Below are 19,010 nucleotides of genomic sequence, written 5' to 3'. Positions count from 1 at the left end.
ACTTTAGGGACTAGTGTAATAAAAAGTCAATTGTCTCTTTTCTCTCTCTGCAAAATATTAAATTAAAACCTTTAATTGAAAGGGCGTACTTAACTAAAAAGTAGTAAAGCTTCCATTTAAAGTATCAATTTACCTTTAAAAGAGAATCGGTTACAGATTCGCCACTACTCTCATGGGATAACAAAGCCTGAAAAATAATAGTTTGAAACAAGATGTATATTATTAATATGTAAAATTTATTTCTTTTAAAATTTAGTTAATTATTGGCCTAAAACTGCGCCTCTAGCATCTAGGCGCTTTAAGAAAGGGAATGAATTGTCTTAAGCCTTAATACATGAAAAATATTTTGTATCATGTAACCATCCTGGAACCTATATAAAGCTTATTTCAAATAGAGAACTAAATCATTTCAGTGGTTAGCGAGAACTTAACGGACAAACATAAAAACTTTACTACTTGACTTAAAAGGACAAAAAATTGCTTAGCAATTGAAAGAAAAGTGAATTTGTTACGAATTATTTTGAGTATATTTCTCGACTAGGAATTATATATCTCTATAAAACGAGCAAGAATAAATACGTGTATACAAACGTACAAAATTGTTTAATTTAAAAGTGTTTGCTCATTACTGGACTGGTTCGCTTTCAAAAGAAGCTTTTTAGAGGTTCCTGTAAGGTTTATAGCTATTCAGGGGGCGGGTACTTCCCCAATACCAAGAGAAATCACCTCTGGAAGAAATATTTCCTGTCCTAAATATAACGGAAAGACTGGAGTAAACTTAGACCTTCCCCATTTTATTAAGTATTCCTAGAGGCCTCGGGCGCAACCGCTTCTTACTATAGATATAGTAGCTGCGCTACTAACTGTAAAATTGAGTTAGTCTGTGAGTATGTTGCATGAATAAAGGATAAAGCATGCAATATAAAAGCTGTTATGTTCACATTCATTCAAAATCCAATATTCTCTATGTAGACCCTACTCCCACTCTCTAAATAAAATTAAATTTTTTTTCCAAATTAACCAGAACATTATTAAGCATTAAAATGTTGGGTTTTAATTTTTATTTTTCTAATGCAATTAAAATTAATCTTTTTAGCTTTGAATTTTAGATTGTTTTCTTTTCGCATGGATTAGGGGGGGGGGGCAGCCACCTAAGGTTATAGGTTAGAGGATATAGGCGGGGACACTAGGGATGGAAAACAAACGCTGCTTTAGCTTTTATTTTAAATAGAATTATGGGAGAAAGGAGGGGGGGGGGTCAATTTTGAAAATTGTGGATGCTGACCATATTGTTGAGTGAACTCTCTCTTGGTGTAGGGATGTAAAAGTGATGTAAACAAGCACAATAATTCTATATTAAACAGGGAGGGACTAAAAACAACAATTTCGTGCTATTTGGCGCATTTTAACATTCTAGTGGATCCTCTCATTTTAGGGCTGGACAATTCTAAAAGACAGAATTGGCTAGAGTAGGGAGGGCTTGATAACTTAGGTGGATTCTTAAAAAAATATGCCCCACTAATCGCTTAGTGGGGCAAAATTGTTTTCGTGAAAAATCCTCCAAAATCACATAAAAAATCTACAAAAATTAAATAAAATCTTATGTTAATAACCCTTCTATGATTTTGTTTAATTTTTGTAGATTTTTGATGTGATTTTGGTGGATTTTTCACGAAAACAATTTTGCTCCACTAAGCGATTAGTGAGGCAAATTTCATAGAAGAATCCACCTCTTTTCTCTCACACTTTATTTTTGAATGACCTCCCCTTTCCATCTAAATTCTACCCTGACTAATTACAAAATTTTCCCAAAAAAACGTACATGAATTATGTAGCAATTTTGACAAAGACCAAAGTGTTTTAAAAATCAGCCATGTGACGTCATAAAATGAGCGAGATGAGAGGAGAAGTCGGAAAGAAAACCTCTGAAAAAGAGATGGATAATTCCTAATTTTTATGACGTCAAATTGGTGATTTTTAACAAACTTTGGTCTTTGTTAGTTATTTTACGAAAATACTAATCTGTTGTAATTGTATCACCACCCTAAAATCTGAATTTGTTGTAAGATAAACTTTAGAAAATTGTTTACAAAAAGTATTTCTCCCAACTTGACTGCGAATTGTTTATTCTTATTTTCTTTTTTTCCTTATTAAAAAAATAACTAGTGGCTACGCCCCTAACATGTAGTTGTACTGTATTCAATTCAAATGGGACAGAAAATGGCACCAAAATTAGCCTAAGACATAAGGAAAAAGGATAAGAGGATGAAAACTCACCCCCTTTTTATGGTAAAATACTACTTCCCCATCCCTAAATTTTTAAAGAAAATTTAGCAGACGAAAATCAAAAGCCGCCCAGGGCTTTTTGTATGTCAATCATAGATAATAATGTGAATAAAAAGAAAAGCGATATTTAGCAAACAGCCGTGGGCGGTCAGAATCAGCTGAATGTTTATTATGAAAAAAAATTACCCCTTTTCAGAAATGGAAGGATTCATCTTTCATGCACAAAGTAAAAAGTAAAAAAAAAATTTTTTTTAGATGTTGTTATTTTAGTATTTTTTATATTTAATAACAAAATTTTCTTTTTATTTTTAATTTAAATATTATATTCTAATTATTAAAACTTTACATATTAATTTTGTAACCCTCTCATTTGAAAAGTAGTGGAATAGCGATAAAATTTAGCGCGGCAATAGCACTGATTAGGCCCCTGGGCCCACTGCCTATTTTCGTCTTCTAGTTGCTTCGATTCCTCTCTTTTATTTTTTTCTCTATGGCCTAAGACGATTCCAAGACAAAAATTTGAAAAAGCCTATTCCACCACAGGACCTTTGTAAGCTTCTCTGAAATAAAGAACACTAATTAAGTGTGCGACCTCCTGATATAGATACCAAGAAAAGCTTACTTTGCGATTCCCTCCAAATATTTAGTTAATATAAACTGCAAAACAGCAATCTAGTTAATAATATAATAATAAATATAAGTTTAAATGTTACACATACACTTTTTTGAACTGTTTTGTGTCTAAATAAAACATTCAAAATATTTCTCTTTATTTCAACGTTACGTCATTTAAATTTGTAATGCCATACCTTTTTGTAGTAATAGAAGGAACGCAAGAAAATCTTTCTAAAGTAAGAATTGTAAACAACTACTTTAACGGTCTTGATAAATAATCTTAAAGAGTTAAAGAGTTACAGGCAGACGTTCAGAATACCCTAATTATTTAGTAGATGCACAACCATCACGTGATGAGTAAAGAAAACTGCACATTAAAAACAGTTCAATTTATCCAGGGATAAATGGATAGGACATTGTACAATAACTTAATCTTTTCTGAAAACTTATATGCGAAAATTTTACCTCTGTTAGCTTGTATATATTTGAGCTAAAAAACTGCTATAGATTGATGTAACCGCTATTTACCTCTTCCTCTCTTAATTTAATGGATATATTATTACTTGGATCTTACACCAGACAATCATGTTCTCTAATAAAATGAAACAAACAGCGGGCCCTTCCACCCCATATTCCCTCCATCTGGATGAACGAACAGAACTAATAAAAGTTCCATGTTAGTAAGCTAAATTGACGACGACAATTCCTCTTTCACAATTTCCACGTATATACAATATCCATTTTTAATTTGTATTTGCTAACTTGCAATTAGTGTAAGCTTGACTTCATCAAAACAGTTGATGTCACTGCCCAGTGCCTACTTACTCATTTCCCTAACTTTTCCCCACCAAAAATTCTTTTCCCCAAAAAAACTTTTTCTTTCTCGTTTCTGTATATGCATTTCGTTTAATAGATCAGCTACTCTTTAACTATTTCCATCCGTAAAATTTTATTTGCTATAATTAAATAAACATCAGGATTTTCTTTTTGTTTACTTGTGAATTTTATTATCTTTATTCTAATCGCCGTTTTTTCAATTTTACTTATTCTTGTCCCTTTTCCTGCTTTCCTTGCTATGATTTTTTAAAATGTTTTGTTAAGCCACCCTCAAACATTATACTTTGAATTCCTAAGAAAATGATGATGAATTTTAGGAAATGTGTAGAAAGCATACAAACATGCATTTTTATAAGACAACGATTTTATGCAGTTTAAATCACATGATGTTTGTGCCATTTAAACTAAATCAATAACATTTAAAACCATAAAAAAAAGGGGAAAAAAACTTTTGATAGGTAATAATACGAAATCCCTCCTTTTATATAAAGTAGTAAGAGTTTTTGTCTAAAGCTTAAGAATTAACTAAATACTGAATCGATCGGGTTCTCTATTTTATATACATATACAATATATATATAAGCTTTACATAGATCTCAGGATGGTTTTAGGCTATTTGTTTTTAGATTTAATTCTTTGGATGATTTTAAGCTTTTTTTCTAGCCGTTCTCAAACACTTAGAAAACAAAGTTTCTATATGCTAGGGGGGTAGCCGCTATATAATATAATAAAATATGTATCAATTAAAGTAGTTTTCAATTTGACAGCATTCCCTAATACTGCTGCGCTCTTAATTAGCTTAATTGCTCTTGTTTAACAAAAATAATGTTTACTTCAAAGATCTTTAGGAATAAGACAATGGCCGATAAATTGATGTACACTTCAAGGTCCCGGATTAGAAAAATTTTGTTAAAATTTTGGCCCCAGCCAAAGAATGGTTGATTTATGCAAAAAAAATTACCCATGCAAAATATTTTTTTCTGTTATCAAAAACTGCGACGGTACAAGCACTTTGAAATTTTGAGGCTCCGCTTATGGAGGTCAAAATTCGTTGCATCAGAACTATAGCTTCATGGTGCTCCCAGGAAAGTCCTTGAAGAGTAGAATCAGGAAACTTTATCCGTTTCAAATTATCTCGTTCTTGACCTTAGAAATGACTAAAAAAACACCATTTTTTAAAGTTAATTGAGAGTTGTCAAATTTTTAGAGTTTTTTTTGTGATTTTCTCTGGCTAGGAATGAGATATTTTGAAACGGACAAAGTTTCCTGATTCTACTCCTCAAGTTTCAACATCCCAATGATGATACACAAAATTACACCTTTTGTAGATTATAATTACATTTGATACATTTCGACACTCAATTTAATGAACCAACTAATCAAAATTGAATGAAATACTTTGGGGACTAGTTTAATAAAAAGCTCAATGTCCCCTCCCTCCCTGGTTTTATTAGAGACATATTATTTGTTGAAATTGTATACTTGTACATTTTATATTTCTAAATATGTTGAGTAAATGCAACACAAATAAATCCAAAATCTCAAAATTTTGATGCTGAAAATATTTTTTCTAAAAAGTTGGAAATTTAATTTCCTTTGAGTATCGCAAAAACAATCAATGTCTATTTCATATTAAATCCTAACTCACATTGATTTTGCAGAAAAAAAAACACTCTATACAATATTTAAAACTGGCAGATGCACCTCTAGCAACTAGGGAAAGTGTGTGGGGGGGGGGGGGGGGGGCTAGGAATAAAAATTCCCCTGAGATTTAAATTAATAAGGATGATAACAATCATACAAGTAAAAATCTAAAAATAGTTAAGCCAAACGAATATCAACTCGATCTTGAAGAGTGTTAGGACTACAAATAAAAATACATAGCTTAAATCACTGATTTTAGTTCCTTATTAATAAAATAAGTATCAGAAACTTAAGTCGGGTGTGACTTAGTAAAATGCTAAGATTATAAGAGAAAACAGACGGTTAAAAGATTTACATTTCTAATGGTGCTAAACAAAATAACCCTTTCTTCAGATTAAATCACTGGTAAAAAAGTTTGGACACTGCATAACCAATCAAGTTTAATAAAACATCGAAAGTTTTAAGCCATCGAATGAGAAAACTTGAATATAAATGTTTAGGTACCATAATAAATTACAGTCAAATGACCCCTCCCTGATAAAGTGGTGAGCATTGCATCAGTATTATTTATGGAGGATTTGCATACTATGCACACACAGACATATATTCAACAATTAAACCTTGTAAAATATTAGTACACATTTATACTAATTGATTCGTCACTAGCATCAATCTTCCATGAAAAGTACAATCAATTCGAATCAGCAGTCTCCGAGATCCTAAGCTTCAGATAAAAACTTAATTGATTCCTCTTGGGAGGTGTTTTATGATAACATAGAACTAGACCTTAAGGCCATAAGGCACTAACATACAAACTATTGCAGACAACCAATCCTATGATTGTACGACTTTTGTATTAAAGCCATAACCGTACAAAGCAAAGTCCACTTTCTATGTCTAGACTTCCTATTTGCGAGTTGTGCCTGTTTTTGGCCAAGGCATTTCACATTATCTAACTATTAATGTCGTGCATCTAAAATAAAAGCAGAAAGTTCAACTGTTTACGTCTTTATTTATGAGGCTGGATTCGGACCAATTACCTCCACGACATCCGCGGATGAATATGTATACTTGTCTCTGTGCATTGCATACTACATTGGTGACGATATTCAGTATTTATTACTATTTATAGCTGCATATTTAAATCATAATATAAACAAGGACGACCGTTTCTATAACGAAGATGAGACAAGCCAACACGTGTTGTTAGGTTACACTCGAATGGCGATAGTTATTTATCGCATCGTTAAAGAGACAGACTTCCAATCTTGTGAGCCCCGAGGGGCCAAAGGCCCGGTCTAACAAAACTGGTATCAATTTTATGATTTTATTATAATTTTCGTGAAAAATTTCCTGTAATTCAATGCTATTCATGATTTTATAGTATGGCTGAAGACCGGTTTTAATCCAACTCCAAAACGTCTGTTTGATCAAAGATCGTTAACTGATAATGTTGATTATGGAGTAGCTTCACTACAAAACAAAAAACAATAAGGTCATAGATATAGATTATTTGTCAAGATAAAAAAAAAGAATAATCGTCATTTTTCATTTTTTGACATTACAAATAAAATTGTAAAGGAGGGAACAATAAGTTCTAGAGCAATATATTAAAGCAGCACGATAATTCTTTTTTAAAAACTAATGATATATCATTCACATTTTAAATAAAACATTTCCTATTCAAATGACTAGTGGCTTATTCCTTAGAAGATCAACCAACTCATTTTTTTAGATGTATTAGGTTAGGTTTTTGTCTTTTAACTTGAGCTAATATTAATATGCTTACCTTATCAATATCTAGAGTATTACAGGAGAAACTAGGTACACTGCTAGAGCATCCCGACTCATGACCAGGAGACTCTAACCTCCCAAAGACAACCGGCTCAAGCAGGCCAGCACTATTTTCCTTGATTTCACTTGTGTAAATTATGCTGTCGCTGCTGTAGAGCTGCTGCGCGCTGTCACTGCTATATAACTGTGCACTGGTGGGTGTATCACTGCTGTAGAACGGCTGTACACTGTCACTGGTGTACACCTGGTGTACAGAATCACTTGTGTACACTTGTGCACCACTGGTATTATCACTGCCTATTATTGACTGGGGGGTAATAGCACTCAGACTGTCGTACTCAATATGACAATAACTATCTGTTGTGAACACGTTTATACAATTATCATATTTATTATTAACATTATGTGCTATACCTGTATCTATATTAACTAGATCACCTTCAGCGGTATATGAACAGCAAGGTTTGGTTGGCTCCCAGTCAGGTTTGCTGGACTCCAACTGGCCGTCTGGTTGTGTAAAGGTAGGGACAGGCTCGCTGGATCTCAAGACACCGTTACCGAGTTGTTTTCCAATCTGTTCAAGTTTTCTTGATTCCTATTTTAATTCATAGTTGAAACACTAATTTTTATAAGATTTTACTTTCCATATTTAGACATTTTCATTAAAAAAAATATTTTAAACAATTATTACTCAATATTTCACAGTTATCACGCAGCGCACTCATACTGAAATGAAATTGTCTTAAATAATAAACCAATCATTGAAAAACAATCATGACAATATTTTTTTTCAAAACACGCGCTACCTTAAACTGCAAGGTTAATAGACTTTAAAATTCACATTCGGGTTATTATCATCATTTTTCCTTAATAAATAAGCAAAAAATTTAATAAATGTCATATCGTGTCACTATCTCAGTAATGAAAAGATTTTATTCAAAGCATTTAAAATTAAAGTTGTTCCTTTAATAAATGCACTCTGGTTAATATAATAATTATAATAGTTGAATTCTTGGGTGACTATATTTGACAAAAAGTAGCATTCTTAGAAAGAAGTTTGTTTCCAGTATTGCTTCGAAACCGATTAATATCCACTGGATTAGAACAGGTTCTCAACCGTACTGAAAACTCAAGTATAGCATCGTATTACACAATTTTTCACGAGTATTAAAATGAATACATCTAAAATAATACCAGTTTTGACAGACGGGCCTTCGGCAGCTTGGGTTAACAAAACTGGTGTTTAAGGTTATAATTTTTTTAAATATTTGCGGAAAGCTTTCTGTAATACGATGGGATAAATATTTATACCTTTTGTTTATCATATATATCACTTATACCATATTTACTTTGATTTATTTTATATAAAAATTGTGTAGGAATCCTCACTGTTTTATTTGAAATACTTAGATGCTTGTGATTAACTGAGCTAATAATATTTTCATCAGTATGAAATTAAAGTATGTGCAGTAATCAGCATTTTTTTCCCTAGAAAAGCTACTCTATAATTCTTGCAAGTTTTGTATAAATTTCAAAGTTGATATTCAACTATTTTTGCATTAAAAATCGCTCACATACCCCCATTATTTTTTTAAAAATTATATGGGGGGGGGAGAGGTCAGATTTTGTTAGGTTATTTTGGGTACAAGGTAAACCCGCAGGTTATGCATTGGGGAAAAAATACACCCACCTCTTCATTTTCGATTTATCTTAAAAACAACCATGTCAATTTGAGTTTACACGACTTATTCGTAATTTGTTTTTAAAAAGTTTTATATTGGTTGGTGGTAGGGATAGTAGATAAAACAACTCTACACAGCCAACCCCCCCCCCCCCCAAAAAAAAATATAGTATACCGGAAATGAAATACTAAACTAAAGCTTGACTACTACCCAAAGAAACATCCTTATCTATACTTTAAATATGTAATTTAAACATGTATGTAATGAAAAAACTATTTAAAAATACTTGAGGTGATAAATTAGGTAATAGCGTAAAAATAAACATGAATAATTGTATTCAATCTATAGATGAAAAGCCTATTAAAAATTATTTAAATACAGGGTGGGGCAAATAAGACCGGACAAATTCTAACTTCTAAACAAATGAACATAAAATCGTCAATTTTAAAGATTTTATTGAATTTTAAAAACTGGCAAGCAAAATAGGTATATTACTATTAGATTATTCAATAAAATCGCTGCCAGCCTTAATCACCGCCTCTACCCGCTTCCTCAACCCCCGGCAGGTCCAGGTCAAAATGTACCTGTCCAAGCTGGCGTAGTTCCCCTTGATAGTGGCAATGATGGAGCTCTTTGTGGTATGGGCACGTCTATTGGTGCATGCTTTAAAGTAGCCCCAGGTCCAAAAGTCCATTGAATTAAGATCGGGCTGCTGGGAGGCCACATTTCCTTAGAAACGTGAGTAAAAGCAGGATCCAAATTTGCCAAACTTTCAAGCTACCCTTATACACGGAGGCTCTTATTTGGACCATAGTTGAGCTAAAACGACGTTCTTTACCTTGTTAGAAATGGCATGAAGTTTCAGCTAGGGTTGTTAGCGCAACCCATAGTCTAAAATGAGTTTTTAAGTTCAATATGGGTCCCTGAAGTCAAGAACCAAGAAATTTTCACGGTTTTTGACGTTTTTTAAAATCTGCCCCGTTTAACTTTGCTGGAGTACTACGGCCAAGCCATTTCAGATAGAGAGCTCTAGTCTTTTCTTGTGTCTTACTTATGTATATAACAGTATCCCCAGCAAGTTACATAACTCTACCCCACCTACATATGGGCTGAGGTCAGATTTAGTGGGCCCAAGTCGAGAATCCAGTTTAAACCACCGGCGCATTTGGAATCTGCCTTGTTGAACATATGCGCGGCCAGCTCGTTGTACACGTCCATCTTCGTCCAAAGATTTTTTTGTGCTAAAGGGTCATTACCTAAGGTTTTTATAGTGTGGTCAAATGTCCTAATTGGTCAAGTAGTTTTGGCGCTATGGCCGTTTAAAGTTTGTCCGGTCTTATTTGCCCCACCCTGTATATGACGAATATGTCCCGTATAGCCTGATGCATTTCAATACCTTATTCTCAAAATTATTTTATATTTTATCAAAAAAAGACAGTCTTTAATATTGTCTAGTATATTTATATCCTATTTTTTAAAGTAGTTATTACTGAACTGATTGAGTTCTCCTTTCAAAGAAAGCTTCTAGGTACTTGGATGGTTTTAGGCTACTTTGTTAAAAGATTTAGGCCTTAGGATGGTATTAGGTTTTTTTGCCCCCTTTTAAAAATACATAAAAATTCTGGAAGTTGAATTTGAATCATCAAAAGCTCTACATTGTTATAAGTGCAAGTAATATTTATATAACTTATAACTGTTCACACCGCGGTGTATTGGAAAGCAATATAAACTTGTTCCTGAAAGCCATGAATATTGGAAATCTTTACCCATTATGATGTATAATATTATCTTTCAATAAAATGATTCTAGAGTTCAAGAAAATATTAGGACTACAGTAAGTTTTAAGTCTCAATACAAATATTCTTGTGATGTAATACCATCTTAAAATATTTTCTCAGAAACCAGCATTATAGGTAACCCAATTGACATATACTTTATAGAAATTTTCAAGGGTCATTGTAATAATTAATATACTTACTTAATTACAAAGTACTGTATGGTATGCATGACATAACAGTACAGTATAATAAGATATATCCAATAATTGTACTTTTGCACTTTTCCTATTAAAGATTATATTCAATAGAAATATAGATAAAAATTTAAGAATAGTATCTTTAATGCTTTTTGGGTTTTAAAAGACCTGTTCAAAAAATATACTAACATAGTAATGCTAGAGTTTTGTAATAAAGTAGTTTTTATTATTCTGTAGAATTTGCAAAAAAAAACATATTTCTTAAAAAGCTATCCATTTTTTTTACAAAAATAAAAAAAAACTGATTCGACATTTTAATTTTGATTTGTATTCTGATCTTATATGAAAACTTTAGAAACCGACCTAAACCTTGTTTATTTATCTTTAGATTTGTGATAAAAGCTTTCTTTAGTGAGATTTAGACAACCAAAATCTGAAATGAAAACAATGTAAATGCATTTGTTTGCGATATTTGTACATATGTACATGTTATGTATGTTGTTTAATACACCAAACAAGTATGAGAATTCCCCATCCACCAAACTCAAACATCAAAAGTATTATTTCTCTCTGTTTCTTCTATTTTCAATCAAAGTAGAATCATGTATGTCTGTCTGTAAGAAATTGAAGAACTACCATCATTATGGATTTAGGTTGTTTTTTTTTATGCAGTAAGAAAGAGAGAGGGGGGAGGGAGGGTGTAGTGGAACCCATTCTTTAAAAAGCTAGAGAAAAAATGAACGTAAGGTTCATTTTAAAAAAGTGTAAAAAGCAGCAATTCTTGTTTCAAAGTGGACATTTACAAAACTATTTTATTAAATTTATGACAAACAAGTTTATTTTTCTTATGATAAAGCATTTCTTTCATCATGCTATTTGTGCAAAAATAATACAATCTATATAGCAATGACGCACAGAATACAACGACAGAAAATATTTGCTATCAACACATAGATTTAGGGGAATAAATCTTATGTATATAAATACTAAATAGAATACATATTATACTAACACTGTAAATAATATTCTCTTTAAAATACCAGCGGCTGCGTCCTAGCATTAAAAGGGGGTATGGAGAACTCTTTTGGTTCAGCTGGTAGCCAGAAGTTATTTTTTTTTCACTTTTGAGGGAGGTTAAATGAGGGTTTGGAGGGGGCAAACACTCCTTTACCCCCCTCCTTAGACATCTAACACCACTGTTATAAATAGTAAAAATATTAGATTTTAGCGTGAGTTATACATTACACATAGAACAATAAAGGGGGAGGTAGGTTCAAATCCCGTATATGGGTGAGTTTTCAGGCTAAATATGTGTATTCCTTATTTTTTTTTAAGTTAACATAAATTTTATCGTTTTACTAAATTTTATAAGCCATAAAACTCACAACTCTACGGAATTTTAGCACAACCTACCTCCCCCTTTATAATGATAAATTTCATAGGAATAATTCTTTTTGCCAGTGCAATGTTTAGTTGAAGAAAGCCAACAATTGTAAATTAATTATTATTGCAGATATATTTGTGTAATGTGTATCAGGGATTCTAAGGGATAACATGTTAATAGGAAATGTTCAAACTACCCTTTATGTAAATTAATATTGGTTTAGTGCAAGGGATCAAAAGGAATAAGACAATGGCCGATAAATTGATGTACATTCCAAATATGATGATATACAAATTTACCCCTATGTACATTGCAAATAGAGGTGAAAAGTTCGGACACCCAACTTAATGAACCAACCAATAAAAGCTCAAAAAAGTCCCCAAAGTTTTCCACTCGCTTGTTTGGACACTGCTTCTTTGTAGAGACCAACTTAAATCAATATACATAGATATATAAATAGAATACATTATTTTTATAAAAATTTAGGAGTCGGAACAATTTTTGTTCAATGTTCCCTCTCTCCCTGAATTAGTGAATATGTATGCAGTTATTTTAACAATAGATATTATTGGGTGTTTTATCAATTCCACTATAACAGAAAAAGATTTAATAAATCTAGTCATTATATAATTAGTATTATACAAACATTCCTTATGGAATGAAAGGGTAGCTGATTTCTGAGTTTTTGTACGAACAGGGATAACAAAGACGTCTAAGCTTTCATTTTTTTTCGGGGGGGGGGGTATAATGACGTTTTTTGGGGTGGGGGTAAATCTTATGTAATTTTTAAAAATATGGGATGAACACCTTCCCCTTAAAAGTCCCTGGATTTCATAATTTTATCCTTTTAAATTGCATAGGTATTGCTCTAAATAACTAATATTTTTTGCCGCGCTTCTAATGAATATAATAATTCCTTGTTGTTTATTGTTTGTGTTTAATGTTTATTCTTATTAGTTGGATAATAATGATTGCAAGCTTATTATTAGCTTTTTCTTTGTTAATACTTGTGCAATAAATACGGCCACTGCACTGGTTGCCATTCATTTCCGCAAACGCATAACATAACAAGGATGACAACATCCATAAAAGCGAAGCTCTGAAACGATATGACAGACGAACATTAACTTTTGTTGAGTGTCAGAACTGAATATACAAAATATGAAAATATAAGGTTTGACAAAATTATACGTAAATTTGTTGCAAAACTTCTTAAATACAGAATTCTGTTTAAGGACATACTGACATTTTTAATACTTGATTATAGAGATGCTTTGCTTAGAATATTGTACCTTATTGTAATAGGAATCAGTAATCAAAAAATCAGATAAATCGGATGATTTTATCACATAAAAAAATTTATTAAAAAAGAAAAAGAAAAATCAACATGTTTAAAATGAACGTACAGACATTCTGGTAACGATTATAGAGTTGCTACGCTTTCTAAATTGTTCCTTACTACTACAGGAATCACCATGCAAAGTTTGAAATGTGGGATTGTTTGTACCCTCATGGGCAGGCACATAACTACCCTTTTTATTCCCCTTGAATAGATGTAGACCAAAATATTTTACTCATCAAGATTATGTAGATTAAAAAAACATAAAAATTCATTGGTAACAAAAAGTCTGGAAATGTTTTAAATCTATTCATTGTATGTAAAATTAACCTACTTCATATACAAAAAAAAAATCGCCAATACTCAAGTGAGTAAACCTTTAAAATAAATAGATTTGTCATTCTTGTTGACAAATTCTAATTCTACTATATATATATCACTTTATTATTCAGTTGTTGTTGCTGCTCTTCTTACGCACAACTTATCCCTTTTCTTTTAATTTTTCTCTAAAACTTGTGTAATATGTTTGACCTTTCGGCCTCTACTTAGTAAATGAGAATTCCATTATGTAATTGGTCTTACAAGAAGGCTATCAATCTATTATAGACACTTTATTGGTTCTTCTTCAGTTCGCGTTCTATGTGTGAGTAAGGTAGATGGTAACATTTTCTTTGCAGAATTTATGACTGTATAAAATAACTGTCAATGACTAAAAATCGATATGACAATTTTTTAAATCATGTTATTCCTTATCATTTATGTCGTTATTTTATAAATTAAAAAATGTAAATGTTGGCTAATATAGAAATTTTATACCATTTTTCAAATACCTTCTTTAGACTACAAAAGGTTCCTTCTGACTACAATGCCTTTAATTTCTTTTTTTTTAGAAAAAAAACAATTAATAAAAAATATAATTATTATAAATAAAATGACATATTTTTTCGACCTAATGATAGTAATATAATTTAATAGCTTTATCTCAAAGAGCACTCTAATAGCTTAGAATCTACTACCGGTATACTTTTCTGTTGCTAGACAGTCAGTCAGTCATAGAGGCGGATATTTATAGAAATGCTACGCATCTAAAAGGGCACCATATATCCATGGCTGCGCTTCTTATGAAAAAGGAAAAATCTTCTTGCCTCTCCAGTGTAAATTCTCTGAACATTATGTGTTTGTCCCGAGAAGGAATGGACATTGGGGTTTTAAATCTCCAATATCTTCCTATCATAATTATGAGTTTAGAAGCCAAATACAGTGATTAATAGTAAAGATATGGTTTGAAGATTAATTCAACAGCTATTGTCCTATCCCTGTATCCAAAGTTTGTCCAACAACTGAAAGAACACACAACACATAGAGGAATCATAGGATTTACGATTTTAAAACTGTTGGTAAAATACATTGGTGTTATTTCAATTCAGCATATCATCACACTTTCACACTAGCAAATAGATTTGAGGAATGGCCTTAATTATGAGAGATTGGCAATGAGAATGATTTGATAATGTAAAACATCTAAAAGAATTGAAGGATCTTTAGGGATAAGAAAATGAACGATATATTTCTGTGCATACATCCCAAAAGATGCTAAACAAAATCACCCTTTCTGTAAATTGAAATAATTGATGGAAAAGTTTAGCCACTACTTATTTGTTCCATCAAAACAGAATTAAACAAAAGCATCGAAACTTTTAAAACAAACAAATGAGAGAGCGTTTGTAAAACTTTGGGTACCATCGTATTTTCCTAGCTTTAGAAATCTGAATTTTTAAATTTTTCATAAAAACTGTCTAATTATTAAATTTTAAATGTTTGGCAATCTTTTTAAAACAATTTAACATTCCTTACATTTTTCAATGCGTATATTTATAAACTTTTGTAGCTGCAGACTGATCTAGAAGTCAGTTCATAAATCCGATATAAACTTCAATTCTTTTTACATATCCATAATTTTGTAACCCTGTGGAAATCTTAAGCAAAACTAAACTACATAAGCAATTTAATTAAGGATTTCTTTATGAAACCGTTTTTTATAGAAACCTTTATATGGACGTTGATAAAAAAATATATTTTTTGTGAGTAATTATTATAATAATTACGAAATAGATGAAAAAGTTGTTATTTAACCTAAATGATAAAAAGCTATATTCAAATTTAAATATTGTTTTTCTCAGTTTGTGTACCACTTTGCAAATTCAAATGTTTTTATTATTCTTGTAAAATGCAACAGAACTCAGGGAGGGAGAGTATAATGATAGTCAATTAAATCTACAAGCATTTTTTTCCATGGTATAAAAAGGTTCCAAAGGAAGAATTTTACACATTAATATTGTGTTGAAAATCAATTGATCATTCATCATACCTTCATCCTAGACAACAAAAAACTGCATTGCAATTGAATTATTATTACCTTGGGTGCAATTTTTCATTCCTCTCTTAATAATAAACTATTAAATATTATAATTCTATTTTATTTTTAGTATCATACTAAATATCTGTCTGTCTTTCTAACCGCCCAACTGACAATTAAATGTCCAAAGAACTTGTTCGACATACGCAATGTATAATAGCTTTGATGAGCTACAGCTTAACGTGTCTGTTCTTGTTGTGAAAGAAAAAAATTCATAAACAATTTGGTTTTCTTATTCCAAACTATGACATACAAAAATGTTATAATAGTTATTTCTCGCATCGTATTATAAACAGCTTTCCGCGGATATAGAAGGCACGGTCTAAAAAAACTGGCTTTAATCTTGTGATTGTACATTTTTATATTCGTAGAAAGCTGGATATAATACGATGCTAGACATAGTTTTTTTCGTAAGGATGAGAACCGGTTCTTATCCACCGGATTCGAAAAAATATTCTAAAAAGATTTACCTATTTTCAAGCGTCAAACGCGTTGAATAAGTCAATTTGTCAAACGCCATAAAAATGAGGGAGATGAGATGAGAAGAAGGAATAAAAAAACCTAAAAAAGAGATGGATAATCCCTCATTTTTATGACGTCACAGGGCTGATTTTGCGTCACTTTTTCCCTCTACAATAAAAGATATGTTTTTAGCTTTTTTTAGTCCCCCAAAAAAGAAGTAATCCTGTAAATAATATTTTTTTTTCAGGCCTAGGCTAAAGTTAATTATCGAACGTCATACATTTGTAAAGACAGATCACACAAGTTTTTAGTAGCGCAGTTACTTTCAAATTCTTCAAAGGCTAGAGGGTACAGCCGATAGTTATATCCTTATAATAAAGTAACATGAGGTCTGTCTGTTTGTACCGAAGGATCTCGCTAACCGCTGAAATCGCTGCTAGAAAAAAAATTAATCCCCCCCTTAATTTTTTTTTATTTGATTTAAACTAAAATTAAAATGGGAAATGGTGGTGGTCTCCTCCTTCCCCCCCAAAAAAAGAAGGAGTTTTACTTTTTTTAAAATTAAAAAGCAAATTCCACTCCCTCCTCCTCAAGTGCCTCTAGCTGCCCCTAAGGGCATAAATAGTTGATAGTTATTAATATTACATTACTGATTGAATTTTATTTTTACAAAATAAATACTGTTTTTTTTTTGGTGCCTTCTTAATGGAAATTATTCTAGTTGTTAATGTAATTAGTATGTAGCATATTAGCATACACAAGAAATAACAATAGTTTTTAGTTTTAAGGTTATATGAAAATGGACCCAGTATGATTTTATTAATTAATGGCTTTTCCCCTAGCCACGCGGAGATTATCTGCAATTTGGCGTAGCTTATTTTTCACTTTCACGTATTTTTGTTTTTAGGGATGTATTTCTTATTGGAATATATAGACTACCCCAAAAAAAAGCTAAGATGCTTTCTGAAAATAAAACTTAACTGGAATGGAATGAAGTTTACGAGATCTTAGTTAACATAAAGACAGATATATGGTATGCTACCTTAGTATATGAGATAACACTGTTTTATCAATTAATGCAATAAAAAAAGACTTTATGACATATAAATAGAAAAGAGGTAAGCTTATTTATATATCTAACTGTAAAACGAACAGTAAACTGTAATATACTAATTATTGGAGAAATTAATTGCGTTAAAGCTGTGTAATTTATGATCAGTTTGGACTTTGAAGTTCATGAGTTACATTGGTTACAGTAAATTACGTTAGATTGTTGAATGACGGATTTTATTTTGAATGTTTAACCCTCAAACAGGCGTAAATTTGGAAGTAGCTACTTTACAAAAACAATTTTAGTGGTTAGTCACTTGTGTTTGTCGTGTGAAGAAATGTTTTCCCAAAAACTGGAAGAAAAAAGTTGTAACAAGTCGGAATTACAAAGCAAGATATATGTACCTTAGTGATAAATTTCAAACTGATTGTGTACAAATTAGAGATTGTTGCGTAAAGTTCGTCGTCGGGTTCTTAGTAATTACCCCCCCCCCCCCTTAAATCTGTTAGCAGGGGTAAATAGGTAATAGTAGGCACCCCAGGGTAGGGGTAAATTTTAAATGGGGGGGGGGGTAAATGAAAAAAAAATTGGGGGGCACCCCCAAATTCGTTGGGGGGGGGGGGGGGTAATCCCCACTTTACCCCCCTCCACTTGAACGTCTATGGTCTCCAGATATTCCAGATTATTTCCTAGCCTTATTTTTATTGATTTTCAAACTTATATCAAGCCTCTAAATAAGCTTAACTAATATATATTTCTTCGCAATCCCGACAAGATCCAAAGAGTTTACCTCTTAAAGTTTAAGTGTTTACAAAACCAAGAAATCGAATAATTCTTTTTAAATTTCTGGGTTTGTTTACATTGGTCAGAAAACATACATGTAATCTAACCCATATTTAAAGAAAGAATACCACAAAAGGGTATTTTACATTTTCAGATAATATAATTGTTATTATAGCTTCAAATGTTCATGAGGAATAAAATTGTATACATTTGTTAGAAGATATTTTTTTTAATTATCTATAATCAATTCTTGAGTTAAGATAATGACTTAAAATATCTTACATAAATTAAAGGAAGCGTAAATTTTGAAGAAAAAAAATAAAAATGTTTAGGACATTAATATTTTACAAACTTCATAATAGAAAATATTATTTCATTTCAAATGTCTTATTTTCATCTGTTTATAATAAACACCAAAGTACGCAAGTTAGAAAATACTTTAATCAGATAACACTAGCTTAAAATAATGTGCACGCGCGATATTTAAAATGGGAGGTGTTTCAACAATTCCTGTATTTGTACTGCGCGTACTGAGGCTCGTTTCCACTTGAAACTGCCTCCAGATTTTAGAGAATTGTTGGAGGGTGTAGCTGCGCTACTCGGTGTTGGACCTCGGTCAGGTTTGTTTACGTTGTTTCTAAATTTTTGGCAAGTGAAAATTTATTCAGCTCAACATAAGTATTCAAAAGAGACAATTTTTTCGCAAGCAACGCAACAATACGGACAATTAATGTAAATGTAA

General features: G+C 31.5%; 1 protein-coding gene across 1 annotated transcript in view; it reads right to left on the bottom strand.

The window, feature by feature from the left end:
- The window catches only part of LOC145330719 (uncharacterized), a 70,001-nt gene that overhangs the window by 32,874 nt on the left and 18,117 nt on the right, over positions 1–19,010 (bottom strand). The window contains exons 4-6 of the mRNA XM_080175385.1: positions 18,781–18,905; positions 7,172–7,773; positions 134–187 (exon numbers count right to left, since the gene is read on the bottom strand). Of these exons, the coding sequence (XP_080031511.1) occupies positions 134–187; positions 7,172–7,773; positions 18,781–18,905 (781 nt within the window). The remainder of the gene's footprint in view (positions 1–133; positions 188–7,171; positions 7,774–18,780; positions 18,906–19,010) is intronic.

This window comes from Acartia tonsa, chromosome 10, assembly GCF_053477335.1.
Source record: "Acartia tonsa isolate MP-2025a chromosome 10, ASM5347733v1, whole genome shotgun sequence".
Lineage (NCBI taxonomy): Eukaryota > Metazoa > Arthropoda > Copepoda > Calanoida > Acartiidae > Acartia > Acartia tonsa.
Note: the sequence above shows the minus strand (reverse complement) of the source record. Positions and strands in the feature narration are given on the sequence as shown.